The sequence below is a fragment of the Cydia pomonella genome, chromosome 4 (genome assembly GCF_033807575.1).
Source record: "Cydia pomonella isolate Wapato2018A chromosome 4, ilCydPomo1, whole genome shotgun sequence".
NCBI classification, from domain to species: domain Eukaryota; kingdom Metazoa; phylum Arthropoda; class Insecta; order Lepidoptera; family Tortricidae; genus Cydia; species Cydia pomonella.
In genome coordinates this window covers 526,470-552,271 of record NC_084706.1, presented here as the reverse complement: position 1 = coordinate 552,271, position 25,802 = coordinate 526,470, and the positions used below count along the sequence as shown (strand labels likewise).

The 25,802-nt window shown below is 35.6% G+C and overlaps 1 protein-coding gene across 18 annotated transcripts in view; it reads left to right on the top strand.

Moving 5' to 3' along the window:
- The window catches only part of LOC133516798 (eye-specific diacylglycerol kinase), a 342,395-nt gene extending 321,982 nt beyond the window's left edge, over positions 1–20,413 (top strand). For 8 of the 18 annotated variants that reach the window (XM_061849768.1, XM_061849767.1, XM_061849765.1 and 5 more), the window contains 5 exons: positions 753–1,028; positions 1,478–1,525; positions 2,752–2,815; positions 6,749–6,928; positions 11,189–11,738. In XM_061849768.1, the coding sequence (XP_061705752.1) occupies positions 753–1,028; positions 1,478–1,525; positions 2,752–2,815; positions 6,749–6,928; positions 11,189–11,464 (844 nt within the window). In that variant the 3' untranslated portion in view covers positions 11,465–11,738. Of the gene's footprint in view, positions 1–752; positions 1,029–1,477; positions 1,526–2,751; positions 2,816–6,748; positions 6,929–11,188; positions 11,746–12,767 lie in introns of those variants that run through there. The other 10 variants (XM_061849769.1, XM_061849771.1, XM_061849756.1 and 7 more) reach the window with 9 other exon arrangements.
- Positions 20,414–25,802: the final 5,389 nt, after the last annotated feature.

The following is a 25,802-nucleotide window of genomic DNA, read 5'->3' as shown; positions in this document are numbered from 1 at the left end:
CGTTTCCATTCCACTAACTAAATCTTAACAAATCAGTTTGATTTTGATGTCGATGTTTTGCAAATTAAAAAAAAAAGAAAATCCTACAGATGTTCATTTAATCACCTGCAATAATTTACGGGGTGATAATACAGGTCATAGTGACCAACTTTTAATATGGGTCCAACCCCGAAATTGCAAAAAAAAACTTGGCTGTTTCATACAATCTGACTGTCTAACCTATTAGTATTGTAATTTTTTACAGCTAGTAGATAATGCCTTTCGTTGGTGTAGTGAAAATGTCTCGTTTGTGTTTCATCAGGACAGAAAAGTTTATTCACCTCTCGTGCCTTGAAACTCTCGCAACGCCCAAGATCCCACTTTTTTAACTACTCGCTACGCTTGTGGTCATGTGCGGCCTTAGTAAACGGACTTGACAGTTCTATGTTAAAAGAATGAGAGAGTTGCGAGGATTCAAGAAAGAAGAGATAAAAATTCAAAGATGTTTTGTACTTCGAGAATAGAAAATAGGTCCCAAAAACTATTTCAAATAAAATAAAAATTTCTCCAAAAGGTATTTAGGTAGGTAGGGTAAACGACAGCTAATTTGTTACTAGTCCCGAAAGTTATGTATATGGCCGCGACAGGGGGCTTTGGATAAATCTAGACCACTGTTAAATTTGCCTCAATATTCATGAGACCATTTCTTCATTTGTTTTTCGGAAGAGATAATCTGTACAACACATATAAATCCTATACTATTTTTACGACAGCGAATCTGGCCTGGGTACTGCGGACCACACGGAAGAATTTCTGACTCCTCAAACGCCCCCGCCGTCATTTCCCGGGCCTTCAACCTCTCGATGCAAAGCCCCGCAACCTCCTCAACCGCGAGCCCCCACACCGACGGTTCAACCACCCCCTACCCCTAAGCGCTCAGCAGCGCAAGCGTCAGCCTCGGCACACAAGTCTTCCTCCCCACCACTGTGCACTAGCCCTCTCCCCAAGGACAACCCACCGTCCCAAGACGCCATCGCCCGATTCAAAACGTAAGTCAAAAGTGTGTATCACATTTAGATATAAGTATGTGTGCGTAATGTGTATTCTAATTTGCCGCTATTGATTGCTTCGACATTATGCTATCGTAACAAATAAAATCAAACTTAAAGTAAAAACATCTTAATACGCCATAGCTTCAAGCCGGTGGTACCTATAGCTTAATATAAATGTAAATTTCGAAGCCGTCAATTGGCAGTGTGTTTCTTGCGAGTAACACGCCGCTGCGCAAATTTAAAAATTATTATAGTTACTTTACTGTGGAGTTTTGGTGCATGTAGTTTATTTTACGCTTCGGGGACTTCAGAGCTATGTATGCAGGTAGGTACGTTATTAGTTAGTTGATGTAATCATGATGGATCTATTAACATGCACGACGCACATTAGCTATTTGAGTTCTACATCTGCACTCTATTTTTTTTCTTTCTTCTATTGCATGCAGCATTCATGAAAAACTGTTTGGACTTGATCAGGAAGTGTTTGGCTATAGGTAAGAAAAACACACATGTTATAATACAGGATGGGCCCTGCGACACGAGTAGAGTTAATATGAAAGCTGAAATTAGGCATGTACACGAACAACACAAAAATCTAAAGCTTGGAATTTTTTACTTATCAGATCTCTTGTAGAGCTAAGCTTCTAACTCTACAAGTCCTAACTTCACAAACTCTACACCTCAGTCGAAATATGTGGCTTGGCTGTTTCGTTCGTAAACATTCGTTGATTTATTTTCGGGTTACTTTGCCCACCTTCTATACGGGAACTACCTACTTATTTGTTTAAATATACGTAGGTACGTAGTTTCCGTCGAAAACTTAAATTCCATTCATAATTGAATCAGTGTAGCTTGCAGCTTTTTTAGGGTTCCGTACCAAAAGGTACAAAAGGGCCGACTTTGTCCAACCGTCCGTCTGTCTGTCTATCGCTAAATATCTCGATTTGAAATTTGGAATAGTTACGAACAACACTAACCGAGACTCGAGTATCAGTATTTTTATTTAATTTAATTATTATTAACTATGGAAAATGCCCAATATGAAGAGAGGGCAAAATTTCAAAGTCTAGTGACTAGGTCAAGTGGGGTATCACTTGGAAAAGCTCAAATTGTACATTCCAACACATTTTTTTTCTTTTTTTTTCATAATTAAAAAAATATTTATGTAGTAAAATATGAAATATACCACCCCTCCTCTTCGCATCCATTATCTCCGAAGTTTACCGATTATATTTTTTTTTACATCGTATTGACATTAGTAAAAATCTTACAGGAAAAATACAATCGGACATCTATCTTGATAACTTTTTTTGCAAGTTAACCAACTTCACGTGTGTTCATTACACTTGAAATTTGAGAGATTACATTGACAACACCTAATTTCAAATAAAAGAACAACTTTTGAAACCGCTTCACATGATAGAGAATTATCTATCGTGGGAATTTTACGTGCATTACATCGTGCAATTTAGTTAGACAATTTTCCGATAGATGACGCTGTACACAATTATATTTAGTGCAGGTACTTCTGATCAAAAGTCTTTCGTCTTTATAGTTACACGAGATAATTCAAAGTTTGTACGGAATTCTAGATTCGCGTGTAAAACGAACTCGCACTTGACCGGTTTTACTTTTACGCAAGCTTTAAGTGTAACTTTTGCCTTGAAGCCTTTGATTTCATCATTGTAGGCATGTTTGGTAAATGTGGAACTATTTACAGAAACTTATTGGAGAAAACTTCAGAAGCTCTCCTGAAGGCCGCAAAACTTGGAGATTTAAAAATGGTAAAGTACTTGTTCGTTTTGACTGTAAACATGCATGTACATATATGTCATAGAAAGCCATTTTATTACATAATTCATTCAATGTGGTTGGTGTAAACTGGAAAAATGTTTAGCTGTTCGTGTTATAGTCGGGAAAGTATTAAATATACACGTTACAGTCAGCATGAATGGTAGCGGATGGAACTACGCCCCTAAAATTTCCACCATTCTGTAATAGCTGTGGTCGATACCTTTGAACCCCAACTATACATGTCTCTGAGATACTTTTGGCAATACTATTGAAGCTGACCGTCCCTATAACCAATTGCAAGATATTAGTATGATTGGGCGTTTTTACTGAATCGTGTACGGTCGCTCGGTGCCCCAACTTAAGTAACCAAGTAGCCATACTTATTGCATAGAAAAGTGGATACTTAGGTTAGCGTACCATGCCGAAAATGATATCTTTAATAAAATAATATTTTTTGTGGGTATGTTGATAACCAGAGGCAAGAAAATACTCTAAAGTTTTTGATATTGTCTTTTATTTCACGCAAAAAAGCTTACTTTTTAATTATTAATTTATTTAACGAATATGGTTGCCACAGCCTATCAGTTGTGTAATGACTGAAAACATTCGGTACTGTTTTAATTATTTCATTCCTCAACAGCATTTTATATTAAAATTATTAAAATGTATTAATACTTCGCCAAAAAGCAAAAACTACTTTAATGATTTACAAATATTGCTAAAAAATACGTTTTTACTTCAGTTTTGTGAGGGCTGGTAACGTTACGTTCTATATTTTCTTTATAATTAGGATGGTTGCGAATATAACACTATGAAATGTCAATATTTTAAATAACATTTTATAAAATAATGATAAGTTATGTATGCATGTATGTATGTATGTCACTTTATTGCACATAAACAGCATGCAATAGTTATCATACAAACGTAAAGTAAAATCGACAGTGGTCGAAATCTTGTACTGAGATAATGGGACAGTCGCAAAGCTAACATGTCTAACATTCATGGACTAGCCCATGGTCGGTTATAAAAAAAAAATTGTAATACTAACAAGTAACACTAGAAGTAATTTATTTATTTATTGAAAATACGTTTATATGACATTACAGTTGTAAATAATGCGCCATGAAAGTTAAATACATTTACAGTATTATTATACATTTATAAGACTAAATTATTACAGTTGACCAACTATCATCCATTCTCTCACAAAACCGCAGACATTCACTGCACACAGCCGCCCATCGCCACGCAAACATATCACAGTCAGTAGCTGATGTCAAGAGCGCATTCAACAGTGTAATATATTGGTAGGGATTCGGAGTAAGAAAATATTTCAAAAACAATTATGTATTTTATATAGTTATTACTTTTTAGAGTTCCGTACCTAAAAAGGCAAAAACAAACCCTTATAGGATCACTCGTGCGTCTGCCTGCCCGTCCGTCCGTCTTTCTGACTGTCACAGGCAATTCCGAAACTACTGGACCAATTAAGTTAAATTTTGGTACACATATGTAAGTCTGTGACCCACAGACGGAGATGAAACGTCAACAAATGAGTTTTAAACATACGGGCCACTTTTCGGGGTAAATGAGAAAAAAAAAAACAAAGTTTTACATACTATATCGAATATTAGTTAAGGATAAACAGTTTGGAAATAATTCCAGAAAATAGGCAAAAAAATTCCAATGCCGCCCCTTTATCTTCTAAACTATTGGGTCAATTTTTTTTAAATACACAAAATAGTTCTTTAAATAAAGATGTTAGAAAAACCTATTAGAAATCTACAATCAAGCGTGAGTCGGATTTAAGAACAAAATTGTGGTTAGCTATTTTAGGGACACAGCCGCAATGCTTTACGTGAAACGTTGTGTAGACTATTGCGCAGACCGAAGGCCGAGATCCGCATAGGGCCGAAGGTCCGAAACGTTCCGAGAGGCGTGCCTATTTGAGGCTAAGGCCAAAGGTCGAACTGCGGGAGGTTAATGCTCAAACAAATAACAATAATACAAGTGTTTGGAGCGTTAGACCTCTGCAATTCCACAAGTATTTTGAATTTCAAGGCCGAAGGCCCGAAGCGTCCGAGAGCGGGAGATTACGGCTTAAACACAGAATGATGGTCCAAGTATCTTAACCCTTTAACGCATGTCAAAAAATGTTTTGTTTAAATTCGAACTTTAATAGCTGTCCATAGAGTTGAATATTATTACTGCCATGTATGGTTGCATATGCGGTCAAGGGTAATTAATAGGCATCGGAGTTTTTATCCCATGGTAAGACTAATATCGAGCTATGGAGTTGAAATTAGCAATAAAATTGAGAATAATTGCAGAGAATAAGTATTGCGATACAACGAGGAAATGCTGCCAGCATCTACGGCACCATGCCGCAGGGGGATAGTTTTTAATTATTTATTTTAAGATTAGTTTTATTTATTTTTAGATTTAGATATTAAGTTTTATATGTATTATGTTGTTATTCCCAAATGAAACATGTGTCATTATTCGATAATTTTCATTAAAACTCATATTTATACATTTTATAGCCAAGGACATGAATGTTAACGAGTTTGTAAACGATCCTTTAATTTTGTCAGAATGAATATGAGTTGATTTTTTTGCTAATGTCGACACCATAGCTCGCTATTAGTCTTACTGTGCGATAAAAACTCCGATGCCTAGTAATTACAAAGGTCGAACGCCGAGCACCGCGTAGGGTCTAAGGTACAATGGTACTTAATTACTTGTATTATACGTGTTTGAGCAGATCCATGGAGCTCGTTGCAAAAAGCGCGCACTCGTCGAACGCTCCGAACTTTCAGCTCTACACGGATCTCGGCCTTCGGCCTTAGCATTCCAGCCCTTGTACTCTTGTTCTGCATTTGATCTGAGCTACTTTGCACCACTTTTGGACATTAATTTTCACAAACAACATTTTTTTTTTACAACTTGTTATAAACTTACGCATTTTATTTTTCTATTAATTAAGTAAGGTCTATCAAATTAAGTCACTTTCTTCTAAAAACGTCCATGGACTAACGATATCACTTAGCAAATACCGCGCTTGAGGATTATTTTAGCTCTGCGTGGTTTCTAGAGCAAATTGAGAGCCGTCTCTTAGTGGTACAGTCAATTCTAAGTACCTAATAGCTTCTTTCCTAAACATCGATATAAAAATTATGCATATAGTTAGCTATTAGAGCTGCAGAAATATGAGCCACCGACCCATTCGGGTTTTAAAGACGTTTCACGTAAAAAAAACCATTGTTAAAAATTGTGTGATGAACGGTACCCTTAAAACGTTAGTCCGACTCTTGGAATCGTTCATGCAGTTTAGACTGTCACAAATCTGACATGTCAGGTGGCATCAGTCTAAGGCACCGTTATTTAAGTTTCGTTATAATTTAATAGACGAAAGGTACAATTATTTAAATAATTTCGTGTGACGGACCTCGCTATCTAGATTAGGGACGTCGTCTGTCTTAAAACGTTTCATAGTAAAGAAATCAATGTCGCCACTTGTAAAATATCGATACTGCCGCGGGACAGCTCATAAACTGCTACCTATAAAATGTAAAATAATTAAATTATACTTAATAACACACTAAATGATAATGGAAATAATTAGCTTAATAAACGTTATATTATGTCTACATTGTACAAATTATGAAAAATAGGAACCTAACACAGTAATATTTTTGAACGTGAGGGACACCATCAAAACGGAGGGTACACGTTAAAGTGAAAATGCCCGATAACAACCGCAAAGTCCACAGATTATACTTTTTTTAATTGCAAGTTATTTTCTTATAAAATATTGTCGCCTATAGAGAAAACGCACAATAACGATAAGTCGCGCTTGCGCGCTACCATCTCGGGGGTTCAGACTCATCAAGTTAGTAATGAAATAAACGTACCAACAGTTAAAGGAGCTGCACGCAGCGGGCTACTCGCTGCTGTCGATCGACGCCAGCGGGCAGACCGCGCTGCACGTCGCCGCGCGCTACGGGAACAAGGAGATCGTCAAGTACCTCATCGCGAGCGCGCCCACCGCCATCCTCAATATGCCCGACAACGAGCGCGGCCAGACTGCGCTCCACAAGGTACACACAGAAGGGGCCATAAGACGAAAGGGGACGACCGCCCCGAAACCGCCTTTCCATACAAACGTAGTCCCCATTTTCCTCTCTGGATATTAACATTATTGAAGCTATTTTTACACAATTTGATGTGTTTTAATCATGCTAAGCCCGATCGTTTGATTTTTTCGATTTTTTTAATATAATAAGCAGGCATCGGAGTTTTTGATCGCACGGTATGATTAATAGCGAGCTATGGAGTCGACATTAGCAATAAAATTCAACTCATATTCATACTCATACTGATTCATCTGTTAACGTTCCAAATGTTAACGTTCCGTAGCGTACAAAATGCAACTCTCACTGTCGCGTTAATATGGAAGAGTGATAGAGAGGGATGAGTACACTTGGCACGACACACACAATAACGATTGGCACGTTGGCTAAGACAAGGTGAGTTCAAATGACCTTTTCTCAAACTTGCTATGAAATGATGACATGACTTACGTCAAATTAGATCCGGAAATACTACATATCAGGTGCGATGAGTGAAGATGATATGTAAAGGAATTTCATACAGCCTTACACACCTAGGACTGTAAAGCAACCTTCTTTTGTTGTTTAACGTCAAATTGTGACACAACGTCTTTGCATCCAACCACCAACTAGCTTCAGTTAGCTTGGTACGGTGATTTGTTGTGCATATTCGTTGCTAAGCAACGGCGTTGGCGCAACGCGCAGGCGCGCGGACTTACACGCGGAAGGTTGTACACCGCTGGTAGAGTGGCGAGCCGAGTAGGTCGCCACAAAACAAATTGACTACAATTTTTTGTTTTAATTGCAAGTTTGAGAAAAGCACTGTACGTGTACATATCTCGGCGAGAAACGGGGTTGCCGGCCGCGTATCTCTATCCGGCTTCGCTACGCTCAGCCGTATGTATCTACTTGGCCTGCAACCCTACGTTTCCCGGCCTCTATAGTAATGTACTATACATGAATTTAAATGGATGCCGCTGAATACCAGTTCCTTGTGAACAACGCTGAAGTTCAATTGAAGTTTGATGATCGAACTTATCCCTTTGTAAAGTCAGTAAGGTCGCTGGTTTCCGAACGAGGAGCGAACTACATGCTAGCGGCGGAGTGATCTAACTTTGAACACAAGATACATCAGCAACGAGAGTTGAAGTAAAATCAGTCTGGATTAAACGGCAGTTAAACCGTAGCAACCTGCTTGTAAACTGAAATAGATATCATACACTAAAGAAAAATCCGCCTTGCTGCGTCTTAGCCGCGTAAGCTGAAGACGCGGGTGGACTTATTCACTTTTTCCTTAGGTATGAGATCTATTTCAGTTTATAATTTATTCATACATGATTTGATGATGTAACTACTATTGTATTTTAAAACTCTTAATTGACCTTGCGTTTGTGTAAATATGTTTCAAACTGGTTATTTATATATACAAGGTGCCCGTGAGCATTGCGAGACATTTTAACTAAGCATTCCTGGTAATATTTAGAAACTAAAATGTCATATAAAATTTTCTGGATCAGGCCTAGTTTCAGAGATAATTAAATGTTTTTCGAAATCATTCTTTCGCCATAAGTCGGTACAAAACACATTTTTGACTGCGGTATTGCCACTTTGAGGTCTAGTCTGGACTGGACATACCTATTGATTGACATCGAAAAATTAAAAAAAAATGTATTCGAAAGGCTACCCCCAAATAAAAAAAACTTTTTAGTTAATTTTAGGTTATATGTTTATCAATAAAAATTACGTTTTATGTACATGAGGAGTGTTCAAAAAAAGGGGAAAAAAACAAAAAAATATTTTCACAAAAAGTCATATAATTTTGTTTGCTTCTGTTGCCATCAGGAATGCACCGTTAAAATCTCTCACAATGCTCACGGGCACCTTGTACATAGTAGTGTGATTACCTAAAAAACATATCATAAAATACCTTGATTTGTTAACCTAGTTGAATCAGCTTATACTTTAATTGGTAAGGTTAGGTAAGCCAGAATCAAATGGTGGTTAATAACAACAGTATTAAAGTGATAAAACTTGACTTATTTAATAATTTTACTTCTGAAAATGACGCTTACATAATTGGAATGATGACACATGCTGAATTTTATAACAAAATCTGGTTTATTATATAGGAAATGAGAATTTATCATGATTGGGAACCAAAAAAATATATGAAACTTTAAATAAAACTAGAAAACCTCAAAGTTTTAAAATTTAAGTTTTTTTAACATCGAAAATGGAAAAAAGTCCTTAATGCCATTCCTTGAATTTTATTAAACAATAGATTGTATGGCAACTGCATATTTTTCCATTTCCTATTGACCTTTAATAGAAACTTGTAATCAAACCTATTGTCTGTTATATTTTTTCTATATTTTACTTGACTACCGCTTCACCTAAAACGATTTTGCCAGCGCAGCTAATGGTTCACCTAGACTCGAATGCCTGTTACCGATTATAACAAGTACTTAATTTATATCACATATAAATAGGTATATAATATTCAACAGAATTATAAAATACAGACCTTACTTATCCAGCCGCCCGTAAACTTCGCGGGGACTAAAATCTAAATAAAAGCCGGGCAAGTTCGAGTTGGACTCGCGCACGAAGGGTTCCGTACCATTATTTATAAAAACGGCAAAAAAAGATAAGATAAGATAAGATAAGATAAGATGAATTATTGACCATGTAATATACATTACGTTTAGCACGTTATATATTACAACAAATTTTAATATGATATTAATAATATGTTAGACACTTTATATAAATAATTCACTGAAGTCTTTTATAGAGTAGACCGGGTTTTTCTCCAATGAACTCTTGATTTTATTTTAAAGTCCTTTCCTGTTAAAGTGGTTATATCTGTAGGCAGTAGGTTGTATAAATACATTTTGATAGGATTTCCTTGCTTGTATAATCTCTTAGTTCTTGATTTAGGCATACATACTTACTTACTCCGTTGGCTCAGCGACCCAAAATGAAACTTGGCCTCCGACACAAGACAGCGCCACTTTTCTCGGTCCTGTGCGACCTCTCGCCAATTGTCGATACATAGCTGTTCTTTATTCCTCGTATTGTATCTATGAATATCTTTCTTTTGTTACAAATTATTCTTATCTTTGTGTATTTCTAGAAGACTATTGTATATAAAAAGTGAGATAACGGTCATTATCCGGTCCTTTGCAAAATATTTTTAGCTGATTGACGCTTACGTAAGTTATTTAATATTCTGATTGATCGTTTTTGTAATTTTAATACTCTCTCGATATCTCCTCCGTTTCCCCATATACTAATTGCATAATTTATATTAGCTTGAATGTATGCGTAATATATAGATAACAATGACTGTTTATTCAATAATGGTTTGAGTTTTAACAGTGCATAATTTCCTTTAGAAATTTTCTTACAAATTTTGTCTATGTGGTGTTTATGACTAATTTTACTGTCTATTTCATATCCCAAAAATGTAGTTCTGGATTCATTTTTCTCCTTGCTACTGTAGTTCATAACGGTGGTTTAAGTTGTATTAAGTATTATACCGTTTGTTTCAAACCAGTTTCTAATAATAATCATAACATTTTGAATTTTCTCTCTATTGTCACTTGTATCACTTCCTTTTATTCCAACGTGCGTATCATCCGCAAAAAGAGTCACCATTGCATCGTTTGGTAGACATGCTGGCAGGTCGTTAATATATATGAGAAATAGTACAGGTCCCAGTATTGATCCTTGTGGTACGCCTGTGTCTATCTGTGTACAATTAGAGGTCGCTCCATTCACGTTTACTAATTGGTTTCGGTTTTCTAGGAAATTTTTGACAAGTTCATATTCTGATCCACGAAACCCATAGAATGATAGTTTCTCCAGGAGGATGTCATGTCTTAAGCAGTCGAACGCCTTTGATAGGTCACAGAAATAACTGGAGCATTTCTGCGACTCATCTAATGCGTTTAGGACAAAGTCAACCACTTTACGAAGTGCCTGCACCGTCGACCGATTTTTCCTGAATCCGAACTGATTATCTGCAAAAATCTTATTTATTTCGAAATACTCTACTATCTGTGACTTTACAACAGATTCTAATATTTTTGATAATGCTGGTAGTATACACACAGGTCTATAGTTATTGGTTATGGTTATAATGGTGGTTATAATATGTTTGTTGTATGGGAGCCCCCCTTAAATATTTATTTTGTTCTGTTCTGTTGAAAAAAATCATAAGTTGTAGAACGAGGTGCATTGCAGGCGGCGGCGAACAAGCGTCGCGCCGTGTGCTGCATGCTGGTGGCGGGCGGCGCCAGCTTGACGCACGCCGACCGCGCCGGCCTCACGCCGCGCCTCCTGGCGCTGCGCGCCGAGGACCGCGACCTCGCCGCCTACTTGGAGAGTGAGTGCAGCCTCCGACACCCCAAAATGAGCGGTATTACAGATTTTTACAATTTTATGAGACGAAAGTGGACAACCGCCCCGAAACTGTCTTTCCATACAAACGTAGTCACCATTTTTCCCTTTGTATATTAACATAAGTAATTGAAAATATTTGACACAATTTGATGTATATCACAGATATGCCCCTTCGTTTGATTCTTTCGATGTTTTAATTATTATAAGAGTTAGTATTTATTATAATAATTAAAAATGTAGTATATGGAATATGTTTTTCACGCCTTACTTGTAATAAGTAACGTCACATTTACTAATAAACAAAAAAAAATATTTAGGCATGGCCTGGAACACCATTGACGAATTCTTCGAAAAGGTGTCATTGATGCACACACACAATGCAAATATATACCTAGTCTATGTTTACCTATTTACAGTACCTATTTTAATTGAGAATTTTATTTTTATTGAGAAATTATTGTAATCTTAATTAAGTTTTTTTTTTTACAATAACGTTACAGCTATCATGACAGTTGTCCAATACGATAGTGTAGCAAATATTAGCCTAGGTGCATAAATATTGTATTTTTCCAATGTATTCATGGTTGACATTCGATTTATAATTATAATTGACATTTTGTATTGAATTAATTTAACAATTTACATTTAGTTAATTAAAATACGATATTGTGTAACAATTTTGGACATTTATCGAAAAAAATCGAAAAAAAAAATCAAACGAAATGGCATAGCTATGGTACATCAAATAACTTAAAAATGTTTTTCATAATGTTAATATCCGGGGAGGAAAATGGGGAATACGCTACGTTTGTATGGAGAAGCGGTCGTCCCCTTTCCTCTTAAGGTTTTAATATTGTTATGATACGATCTCGAGGCGACTGGCAATGCATCTCGCGCGTTCAATAATGCCTCGGCCACGGAACGCACGCTCCGAGCGTCACGGACGTGCTGGGTCGCCGACCGCCATCCGCTGTGACGTCAGCTTCGAGCGTGCACGCTGAGCGAGCGTTTTGTGGCGTCGGTTACGCGCGAGCGATCGTAGCGTATCAATATCATAACCGCATTAGATTTTAAAATCTGAATACCTGTCCACTTTACCAAGCTCTTTTAATAATTACTTATTCCCGACTTCTTGATGTAAATACCTATCCAATAAAATAAAATACGAATCCCTAGTAGGTTTAGATGGCCAACTAAGGTGGTGCTCTAACAAACATAATAAAAAAGTACCTACGTTTATTTCTATCACTAAAAATGTAATATGTAGTAATTACATTATGCTTTAGGTACTGTTATTTAGTTTAAATTATTCCTGACGATAGCAACCTGTCGAGTTCGTGTCACTCATATTATACTATTTAAAGCAAATAGAAATCTTCCGAAGTTTTGCAATTTATCACATTCGCCTCCTCCATTCCAGGTCAGGAGCATTTTCAATTAGTGTCGGAAGAGCTGGAAACACCAGTTTGAAAGAACGAAGTTCGCGGCGCGCTCGCCCGCGAGTCCCGTGACGTGGCGGCGACGGAACGCTACGCGCTGTTTAAATAATAGCGCTGTTTTCTGAGACATTCTTACATAATACTATTAAATTATATTATTTACACCAAAGTGATATTTAGATCTTTTTTGGAAACTAAGACAATTAAATGTTTCATTAGAATCTTGTCATAGAACGAGTTGTTAAGTACCTACTTTATAGAGCGATGTGATTGTGAGTTAGCTTAAAGCTATCACTCAAATTGGTTTGAGCATACGAATGACTATGTTAAAATATTAGATTAAGGATCTTTTTCTATGTAAAATTGTGCATTACATGAGAACGCATTAATAACCATTTTGTCGTTAACGACCTACCATAATACTATTTTATTACATTACGTGTTACACTTAAAACACTTCATGGTACATTTTAATCACAATAATTGCCAAGTAACTTAGGTGACTAATCGGTCAATGCAAAGTTGTGTTACATACCTATACTTAAATAAGATTATTCTGAAAGTCATTACGGAACACAACGGTGGCAGAACTACCTATTTACCCAATTAATCTTTCCGACGACGTCTGCAGTTAGAGCGGCTAATATAATTTGTAGAGGTACGCCGTTATGCCACTAATGTATCCGATCTAGTCGACTTGCATGTTAGTTGTAATAAGCATATAAAGAGGGTAATTTTAATTTGATATCACATTCTTGAGTTCTTCAAATTTACTCATGAAAGTAAAACCATTATTCGATAGATTTGAGCTGACACCAAAGTCAGGTACTTAGTACCCAATATTTATTAATGAGTTTATGTACATTACATATTGCAGAGTTGTTATCAGAAATATCATAATATTTAATTCATCTGTCTTCAATAAAAATAAGTATTGATGTTGAATGTTATACTTAATAAAATAGTGGTTTCAATACTTAAATCTATCCGAACTTATCTAAATGTATCGAAGTATTATTAATCTTAAGAAATATGTGAATCTTCGGTTTTTACGAAGTATAAACGAATTGAAATCAAGAAGTATATTATTAAAAATATGTCTACAAATACACAATTAATCTTTCCGACGATGTCTGCAGTTAAAGCGGCAAGTACTCCGTTATGCCACTAATGTATCCGATATCCGATAAGTTGACTTGCATGTTAGTTGTAATGTTTGTTACTTTTAGTAAGCGTTTATAGAAGGTAATTCTAATTTGACATCACAGATTGAGTTCTTCAAATTTACTCATTAAAGTAAAACCATTATGCGATAGATTTGAGCTGACACTAAAGTCAGGTACTTAGTACCCAATATTTATTGATAAGTTTATGTGCATTACATATTGCAGAGTTGTTATCAGAAACTTCATAATATTTAATTCATCTGACTTTATTAAAAATAAGTATTGATGTTGAATGTTATACCTAATAAAATAGTGGTCTCAATATTCAAATCTTTACGAGCTTACCTAAATGTATCGATGTACTCTTAAGACATCTTAATATGAAAATGTCTTAAGAATGTGTATGATAAGAAATATGTGAATCTTCGGTATTTACGAAGTATAAACGAATTGAAATCAAGAAGTATTTTATGTAAAAATATGTCTACAAATACTCAATTAATCTTTCCGACGACGTCTACCGTTAAAGCGGCAAGTATAATTTATATAGGTACAGTCAGCATCAAAAGTAGCGGATCAAATAACGCTTCATAAGTATCTACCATTCTGTAACAGCTTAACAAAAAGTGATGTCTTTAATATAGAACAACAAAGACTGTAAAAGATATACTTTGGAACGCGAATTCTAGAAATTTATCTATATTTGGAAAAGTTATCCCGAATATCAGATACTTTTGGCGCGTTGTTTCATCCGCTACTTTTGATGCTGACTGTACTCCGTTATGCCACTAATGTATCCGATATCTAATAAGTTGCTTGCATGTTAGTTGTAATGTTTGTTACTTTTAGTAAGCATGTATAGAGGGTAATTCTAATTTGACATCACAATCTGAGTTTTTCAAATTTACTCATTAAAGTAAAACCATTATCCGATAGATTTGAGCTGACACTAAAGTCAGGTACTTAGTACCCAATATTTATCGATGAGTTTATGTGCATTACATATTGCAGAGTTATTATCAGAAATTTCATAATATTTCATTCATCTGACTTCATTAAAAATAAGTATTGATGTTGAATGTTATACCTAATAAAATAGTGGTCTCAATTGTTAAATCTTTCCGAGCTTATCTAAATGTATCGATGTACTCTTAAGAAATATGTGAATCTTCGGTATTTACGAAGTATAAACGAATTTAAATCAAGAAGTATTTTATGTAAAAATATGTCTACAAATACTTAATTAATCTTTCCGACGACGTCTACCGTTAAAGCGGCAAGTATAATTTATATAGGTACTCCGTTATGCCACTAATGTATCCGATATCTAATAAGTTGACTTGCATGTTAGTTGTAATGTTTGTTACTTTTAGTAAGCGTATATAGAGGGTAATTCTAATTTGATATCACAGTCTGAGTTCTTCAAATTTACTCATTAAAGTAAAACCATTATCCGATAGATTTGAGCTGACACCAAAGTCAGGTACTTAATACCCAATACTTAAGGCCTGTACCGAAAAAAAACTGTAAATTTCAAGCCGCTGTAATTTTGTTTCTAAGCAAGATGACTACGACTAAAAAGTCTTATTATTATATTATATAATCCAATATAAATAATTGTCTAACACTAGCAAATAGAAAAGATCACTGAAAATTTTAATTTTCCACATAGCAAGAAAATTTACAACATCCTACATGCCTGATTTCGAAACACTTAAAATTATCTCGAAGTTTCGAGCATTTTATAATAAATAACTAATTTAGTATGTTTTCTCTTGAACAAAGGCTTCGAAGCGGTAGATCTCTAGGAAAAAATGACCCTGGGCCCATCGCAAAGATTGCTAATAGAATTTGCGAAAACGAAGCATACATATCATAATTATCGTAAATACTGGGGTAGATATGCGGCTAAAGTGCAACGAAACTATGATGAAAGTCAGTTCAGTTCTTCGTACGTACAAACTTCGACTTCGTACGAACGTTAGGATAGCTAAAGTTACAGAAAACGTGTGTAACTTAATTCTAGGCCAAGTCGAAAATCATACAATTTCCTTCGTACGAAAATCGCATTTGGCAGTTGACATAGAATACAGTAAGAGCTCCAAACGTGCTGCAGTGCCGTTCTCTCAACTATTATTGGGCTCAAATCAAAAGTGTATTAAAAAGAAGAATGAAACAGCAAAAAAAACATTAACAATTCCAGCAGGTGATGGGCTGATGCAGGTAAATATGAAAAACGGGTCCGTAAAAAGCTGCCACTGATGCGCTAGGAAGAAGCTGCCTATCACTCCTACAGAACAAATAATAAATAAAAAAATGGACAATTATCTAAATTAAAAGTAGCTTTTTATTGTAGTTATTCTAAAAACAATACAATACAATACAAATCCTCTTTATTGCACAACCTCTGAAAAAATGTACATGGAAACACATAAAATACATGAAGATAGATAAATACATGGAGATAAAAACCTTAGTTTATTCTCAATCGCATTTTTTTTTTCTATTAATAATTTACAGTTTTTTTTCGATACTCCCCTTATTGATGAGTTTATGTGCATTACATATTGCAGAGTTGTTAACAGAAACATCATAATATTTCATTCGTCTGTCTTAAATAAAAATAAGTATTGATGTTGAATGTTATATTTAATAATATAGTGGTCTCAATACTTAAATCTATCCGAGCTTATCTAAATGTATCGATGTATATTACTCTTAAGAAATGTGTGAATCTTGGGCATTTACGAAGTATATACAAATTGAAATCAAAGTAGTACGTAAAAATATTTCTACAGATACTCTCAAGTAGGAACCACGACCTACATTTACCGAAGTACATTTAGACATACATGTTAACATAGCGTCACATGCTACTTTGTTAAACAACCTAAAACGCTAGAGGTACAGTCAGCATTAAAAGTAGCGGATGAAACAACGATATCTGTATAATATCCAAACATGTATAATAGCCAAAAGTATCTGATATTCTGGATAACTTTTCCAAATATAGATAATTCTCTAAAACTCACCTTCAAAACTATATCTTTTACAGTCTAAATTATTCTACATATAGAACCATCAACTTTTGTTAACCTGTTACAGAATGGTAGATACTTTTGAAACCTTGTTTCATCTGCTACTTTTGATGCTGACTGTACCTACGCTTCCTTCAAAAACCTATTACGTAGTGAAAGTCTATTGCATAGGTGGCAATAATAATTAGTAAAACCTACCACACTTATTTATGATCTCATCGTTGTGCGTTTAAAATATTATACGGGTTTATTTACGTATCATTTATCACTAACCCGAATTTCATACCTCGTGTCGTGTCATGCCTATCATACTGCATAATTATTATTTTATACCTTTGCCTCTATCTACGCTACGCCCCCTCGCCTGGTCGTTTGATGTAAAGTCACACCGAGAGTACATGATGGTCATCCGCGATCTGATTTTGTAACTATAAAATATATTTCTTATTAGCGATGAATCGTTAATTAATTAAGGTTTTTAAATTTTATTTTATTTGACACAGAGCGTTTGTTAGTTATAAGATATATAGATGCGTGACCGCGCGCAGTACTTCATGCGATGTTACTCACGAGTTCAGTACTTATACCTACTGTTTATTTTCAATACCTCGAGGTATAGACATACTTAATAATTTAGTAACTAACGAATTTACTCGTACTACTCGCGGATAAGCGAACAATGAAAGACAAAGCTGTGAGAATTTTGGTCATAATATAAGAAGTAAGTTCTTTTTTAACTTAAGCAAAAACAATGTAGCTTTTAAAAATAGAAGAAATGAATTTTAAGAAATGTTTTGATTGTAAAATGAAAAAAAATCAGAAATTATGATCAGCTACTTAGCTGTGAGTTGAACTTAAAAACAATCTGTCACAGGACAGTGCTGATTTCGTCCAATTAGCTCAATATAATTTTGTTATCTTGCTTAGTTAAGTTGTAACCATTTCTATAATCCTTTTATAAACGTACCAAGAGTACAATTCGGTTGTTATATTCCGAATGGTATAGTTATGACAAATATTACATGCTGAAGGATGAAAAGGTTCTTCAAGCTGACAATGTCAGCCACTGGCGTGGCGCTCAGGAGAAAATGGCGTCGGCACTAACATACTCAATACTGTTTTCATACAAAACTGACGTCTTTTTTAGTAACCCAGTAGCCGGAAAATGTAAGCTGTATGATAGCACCAGATGGCGTGCCTGCATCAAACTTATATGTGATAATTTTCTATTAGATAATATTATAATCTTTGTACCTATACTTTACTGGTGGCCTTCATATAGTATATTATAATATATTATGATAATTCTTCTAAATTAAATATATTATATTATATCATCAATTTCCGAATTTCTTAAAAGATTTTAATATATCACTAGTTATATAAGAAACGTATAACATATAATAGATAAAAAAAATGATATATTTATATTGAAACTTTAACGACCGGTCTGGCCTCGTGGGTCCGGCCTACGAAGCCGATGGTCCCGGGTTCAAATCCTGGTAAGGGCATTTATTCGTGTGATGAGCATGGATATTTGTTCCTGAGTCATTTTTTCTATGTATTTAAGTATTTATAAATATTTATATATTATATATATCGTTGTCAACACAAGCCTCATTAAGCACATCCCACAGTAAGTGGGACTTAGTCAATTTGTGTAATAATGTCCTATAATATTTATTTATTTATATATATATATTTTTTTCAGCCAAGTTTAAAATCTATCAATACTTAATAGTCTTATTATTTAATTGACTTGTTTTCTGTCTCATGCCTCATACGTATTGAACTTTTAGTAATAACTACTTTCGATCCTTTTCTAGGATATCAGCCGGCAGTTAAAGTACAAACCTAAACCAGTCATTCATTATTTAAAGTACATACATACATTTCCTCACGCCTGAAGTTGTATTTTTTATTTTGTTTTACAATTATTCATATTAAGCAGTGTATGACAAAAGATCTCCTAGTTATGTGTCCCACAATAGAGAAAATTGCTATCAAAAAGAGATTTGGGAGAGTGGAGGGAATATAAATGGTTTTATGTAATGAGTGTGGCGTTGATGAAGTATTAATAGTAATTTATTTATTTATAGTGGCCAAAATTTCGTTTGTAATTTAGAGCATTACATTGGTGTATCAATGTCATATACGTTAAAAAAAAAGATATGTTAATGTGATTGTTATTGGTATGTTAATTAATTTATGGTTGTAAAAAAAAATTGTGAATGAAATGCTCTGGTTGCCTTTGGTTGACTGCGGATGTAAGTATCCTTTAGAAAATGTGTAACTGTATTGTAGGTATCTGTTTTCATGTTAAATGTACTATCGAATACATTATTACAGAAAGTATTATAAAAGACACTTCATAAATTCACTTAGTAATTTAACGTCTTATTTTGATATTTCCTGGATATTTAATTTAAAAACATAGTCGTTGGAACATAGTCGAAGTTGCTACGAGTTGAGTCAACCATAAGTTGTTATGTAATCTATATACTACACTTATGAAACGGTTCTTGAGTCATTTAATTAAGTTAGTTAAGTTATTTAGAACCGGTGGTAGTTTTTGACATTCAAAAGTGCATTGGTATACCTAAATTGAAAAATAAAGATTTCACTTTCAGTTTCGAAATGTTAACGCTTTTATAATGAACATAATACAGCACTTTCTAAAGTTTCACTAGATTGACTGGCTCAATTCTTACCAACTTAATATATTAGTACTAATATGACATATTTTTGAAACATTGTAATTCTTAATTGAAAATGTGAAAAAACTCATACTAAATTTTACATAGGTAATTTACTACATACATAATATATACAAATCAAAAAGTACCTACCTAAACGTAAAGTACTTTTCACCACACCAACTGGTAAAGGCCCTCTTGATTTCAAAATCGAATGAGAAAGTTGCATTTTATCCACATGTGGGGCAAAGTAATCAGATGTAAATTTTGAGTTGTTTCCTTATGTTAGCTAGTAGAATTGACTTTTAAATGATGATTTTGAATGATTATTTTTTTATTACGTTCATTTGGATTTGAATTTTATTGGTATTTCATACTTAGTAGTTTCCTCGTGTTTGTGTGGTGAAAAATTTTGTGTTTTACTTGGAGGCAAAATTTGTTTAACCCTCGTGCATTGAAACCCCCGCAACACTCAAGATTCCACTTCTCGAACCACTCGCTACGCTCGTGGTTCAATTTTGGAATCTTTCGCTTGCTCGGGTATCAATATAAGCACGAGCGGTTAAACAACAACTTTGCCCCCTTGTAAAACAAATAACTATTAAATCATATTTTGAGAGCACTCCTTTCATTAGGTACATTATTTTTGCACTAACTAAAATCACTATTTTAAATAAAATATTTTAACAATGTACACTGAATGAACAATAAAGTGAAGCATCTTAAATAGATTTTGTTTATTTTCCCCCTAATCCTTTACAAACAGAGAAATCCTTTCCACTACACCAACTCGTAAAGGCTCTCTTTATTCTTCAACAACTGATGAGTGAGGTAAAGTAATTCGACGCAAATTTTGAGTTGTTGCCTTATGTTGGCTGGTGGAAAAATGATGATTTTGAATGATAAAAATTTAATAGCATTCATTTGGATTTGATTTGGAATGTAACAGTATTTTCCTCGCGTTGGTCTGGTGAAAAATTTTGTGTTTCACTCGGTGGCAATGTCTGTTTGACCATCTCTTACTTTAATTTTAGGATATTTCTCTTGCTCGGGTATCAATATTTGCACGAAGAATTTTAACAATAACAAGTATAACAACTAAATAACCACTTTGCACCCTTTTGTTGGGATACCCCGGTCAGGATTTACCATTTACAGGGTTAATTTATTTGTTACAAAAGTAATAACATCTAAATTAAACTATAGTCTGTTCTTTTATTTCGTAGACTAAAATGACAACCACAAATGTCAAACGTAGAAATAATGTGACCAGCTTAAAACAAACAGTGCTGATCTTTGATTTCGGTTTGTCAATAACCGATAAATATTCAATTAATTTTAGATTCAAAATAAACAAGAAATGACATCTACTTGCTATATGATAGGGAATAAACAATAAATAAAATCTACTCAAACATTTAAAAAATGACATTGACGTATCGCCAATTTGACGCAACGCCATTTTGGTATTTTTGGTTTACGTACTCGACATTCGTATGCGTTACTTCACTCGTATAGTGATCAAATGTGATCAGTACGTTTTTTTTGACGTTTTTCTGAGCGTTTCCATTGTCTGACAGAGTGGCTAGAGTGTCTGACGGGTTAGTATGATAAAATATAGTCTGCGATCAGTCTCCGTTGTGGCCTATGATAAATAGTATAATTTGATACGCTCGCCGAACAATTTGAGTAGGTGGTATGTTTGAGTTATTCCCTGCACCAGAAACTGGTGTTGCTTTTACTTTACTGGGATAACAAGCCTTATAAAATCCTACGAATTCGTACCTATATTACTTATGAATATTAATATTTGTATATCCACATATTAATATTTCATGTTTGTTGATCATGCAAAAATTGCTGAATTGAAAGAAAAGTGTCATATAAATATATAGCTAAAATTACTATATAAGTATTATAGGGTACTTTGTATCACAGGAATCGTCCCCTACAGGGCAAAATGGGGGATTAAGTTGTTGATGTTGTTAGTATTAAAGGATAATTCGCCCTAGAACGTTCCGGGCCCGGGCCGAAGCGTCCGACACATCGTTTTCTATAGAGAGAGCATCACGGCTGTGTACAAAAAACAAAATGTCGGACGCCCCAGCCCGGACTAGACCGATCTAGCGTGATGTGAGTGTCTGACTGATTTGTCATTTATACGGATAGTAACGTGACAATAGACATTTGTAGCAGGGAATTTGCCTTGTATATTATACTCCTAGTGATTTTAGGTCGAGTTAAAGAAAGTCGAGTTTAAATTATTAATTAAAATCCAGAGGGTCAATTAAGGTTAATTTAAAGGTAATTAACTTCAATAATATACCGGGTGTTTCCTGTAACACGGGCAAATAATTAAACCATATATTGTACTCCTAAATATAACTTTTGATATAGTAATCTATAATTAACTTTAACAGATAATCTCAGCTGAATTCTACTTTACAGATTCCTTTAACTCAAAAACTATACTAAATACAACAAACAATAATTAAAAATATCAGAATTTAACTGAATTAACATGATAATTGTATTCCTGATCATTAAAATTGTTATCAACAGAATTGAACATTGTAATATAATACCAATTTATTTTTAATAATATGGTTGACATGATTCGAGGGCTTCATGCTAAAGGGGCGTATAAGCAAGAACCCTACTTTTCAGGAGACACAAAAAACTGAATAACTTTTGTTACAATGTACCGATTGTTCTACAATTTTGCATAGAGTATTTAAATTACTGTCTGTTTCATGTGTCATGCCTAGTTTCGTTCTAAGTATTCTAAAAAGCAGTAATTATGTAGTTACGCCTCTTTACCACGACAGTAATTTCCGACATATAGGTTGAAATTTTTTGAAAAATACTTGAGATTTATGGTCGTATAATTCATTTTTTTTTTCTATTCGATAATTTAATCATGAAAGGTGGAAATACTGTTAATAATGCGAAATACTTTAATTTTACAGTAATTTAGTCATCATTGTGTAGTTTCTTCTATTTTTTCTGACTTTTATACGCCCGTCTGGGCTGACGAATCTATCGTGTAAGTATCCTTTATTTGTGGCCGTATAATAGGGCGCCAAATTATATTTTGACTAAATATTCATAAATTCATCTAGATTTTACCATTAAAATGATTCCTGATGGTTTTGATAGTGTCACAACTGTCCACGAGATTAAGCAATGTCGACTCGAGCTGGTTACCGATTGGGTAAGTAACTATTTTGAATTGCCACTTTGAGCATATCAGTGTTTCAATAGCCTCCGTGGTCTAATGATTAGAGCGGTTGTCTCTCGATTCGGAGGTTCCGGGTTCGAATCCCGGTGGGGACACTGTCAAGCAAAAGTCGCTTTGTGACTTTGTGAGACTTTTCCCGGTTTGGCTAGGACATTGCAGGCTGAATCACCTGATTGTCCGAAAAGTAAGATGATTCTGTGCTTCGGAAGGCACGGTGTAAAGTCGTTGGTCCCGGCTGCTATCTACCCGGTGGTGCTCGTCATGAGACCCATGTCAGAGGCCTTTGGCGACTCAATAACTCTAACACCAGGGTTTTTAAGGTATATCAATCTTACAACCCACACGATAAGAAGAAGTGTTTCAAAAGACAATCACGCCGCTTATTCTGATTTTTGCCTATAATAGCAGTCGTTTAGCACTTCGCTGGGAGCTAGAGTTAAGACGTGTGGGCTTACTTAAGAAAACTGACTTAACTGAATTCCAATAAGATCATTTTTACTATTTGTGATAGTAGGTAAATGGTAGTCGCTCAAAAGTCGAGTAGTACAAAACGATTTAATAGAAAAGAATAAAATTGAAATTGGTAGTAAAGGATGCATGGAAATTGCTAAGACAACACAATGACAGCTTTACTAAAAAAGCAGTCAAGAAACAATCAAACGATTAAATTTAGAGTGCATTAACTAAAACAAAAGGTTAAAGTTAAAACGTATCAAAACTTGTATTCAGACAATAAACATTACTCCTTCTTTAATGGTACCACTGGTAACAAAATTATAACTATCTTAAACAATAAAATATTAATCAAAACTTCTAAACAAATAAATACGACATCATTTATCGTCATTTCATAAAAAGAAACAATATTAAATCTTCTGTACTAATAAACCTAAAAGTAGTTTAGCTAACAACTTAACTCATTTACGTCTCCATCAAATTATAACAGAGGAATGTTACACTTAAGAATTACTACCACCCCGACGGAGGACGAGTGGCTACAGACATATGAGGTAATCAGCCCGCAGCGCACGCAATGGACCTTAAACAGCTTTGACTCCTTCAAATCTCTAGGAATGGATAGGATCTTCCCTGTGCTTCTTAAATGGGGCGGGAAGCATCTCACTCTGAAGCTGACCATCGTTCTGCGCGCCTGTCTGGCTCACCGGTACGTGCCGAAGCAATGGAGGGAGGTCAAGGTTATCTTCATACGGAAACCAGGTAAAAACGACTACTCGGACCCCAAATCCTTCAGGCCCATCAGCCTGACCTCTTTCATGTTGAAAACATTAGAGAGGTTGTGTGACAGGTACCTTAGAGAGAGGGTGCAAATTCATGTGCCCTTGCATCCAACCCAATATACCTACAGCCCTGGCAAATCTACAGAATTGGCACTTCACGCAGCAGTAAGTAAAATTGAGGTGGCAGTCAAAAACAGATCCATGTGCTTAGGAACCTTCATAGATATAGAAAGGACTTTCGACAGAACCAGGTTCAGTAGCATTACAGCAGCACTGGTAAGACATGGCGCGAATGCAGTTATGACAGAATGGATAAACAACATGTTGAGCCAACGAACCATCAAACTCGGGACGGGCGAAACACAGCAGGCATTCATGGCAAAAGGATCGCCCAAGGAGGAGTCCTATCGCCACTACTATGGAACCTTGTGGTGAATGACCTGATCACCACACTAAACAATAATCACTATTACACAATTGGCTATGCTGACGACATAGTGATACTGACGAGCGGCAATCATGCAGGTACGGTATGCGATGTTACCCGCTCTGCACTAGCCATCGTGGAACGCTGGTGTTTTAACAACGAACTCTCAGACAATCCCAACAAAACTGAGCTGGTTATGTTCACCAACAAACACTTCCGCCTGTTCGACACTGAACTCCAACTATCTGCGGAAGTAAAGTATTTAGGGGTAATACTTGACAGCAAATTAAATTAGAGCAATCACCTAAACGGCAAAATTGACAAAGCCACAGTCGTAATCTGGCAATGTCGTAGGATAGTGGGTAGAACCTGGGGGCTAACTCCAAAGATAACTCTATGGCTTTACCAGGCAGCCATGCGACCAATAATAAGCTACAGTGCGATAGTTTGGTGGCCACGCACCACACTATCCGTAGTTGAAGCTGAACTACAACGAATCCAGAGGTTGGCCTGTATGGCGACCACGGGCTGCATGAGGACAATACCAACCGCGGCCCTGGAAGCCTTACTGAGCCTGCCGCCGCTGCACCTCTTTATACAACAGGGAGCGCTAGCTACGGCGGTACGTCTCAAAAAATCTAATCTCTGGAGACCACCTAGGGTACCACACACCGAGATCCTCTACGAGGCGATAGGTAAGGAACCGCTAATAGAAGCGGTGACTGACAGGATACCCAGACAATTCGTCTTCGACAAGAAATTAAGATACAGTTACACGAAGAACCTCGTGAAGGACTCAACCCATGAGAGCTGAGAATCTTCACGGATGGATCAAAGACAAGGTCAGGCACTGGCGCTGGAGTATTCTCAGAGGACCTAAACATACATAATATCTCAACACCACTAGGACTTGACTAGGTGCCCACAACACAGTCTTCCAGGCAGAATTGGCATCATAATGGCAGCACACGCAATCGCCTCAAGGAAAGTATTGGACTACTCCATCCGCATACTCTCTGATAGTTGGTCAGTACTACAAGCTCTGCAAAGTTATACTTTGACCTCAGGGCTAATCTACAAATGCCACAAAGCTCTGTCAGAGGTAAGCACCACCACCGGCTTAACTCTGCAGTGGATCAAGGGACACAGCAACTCGCGAGGGAACGATGCGGCCGACATATTGGCGAGAGGATGTTCGGAACTGAGGGTG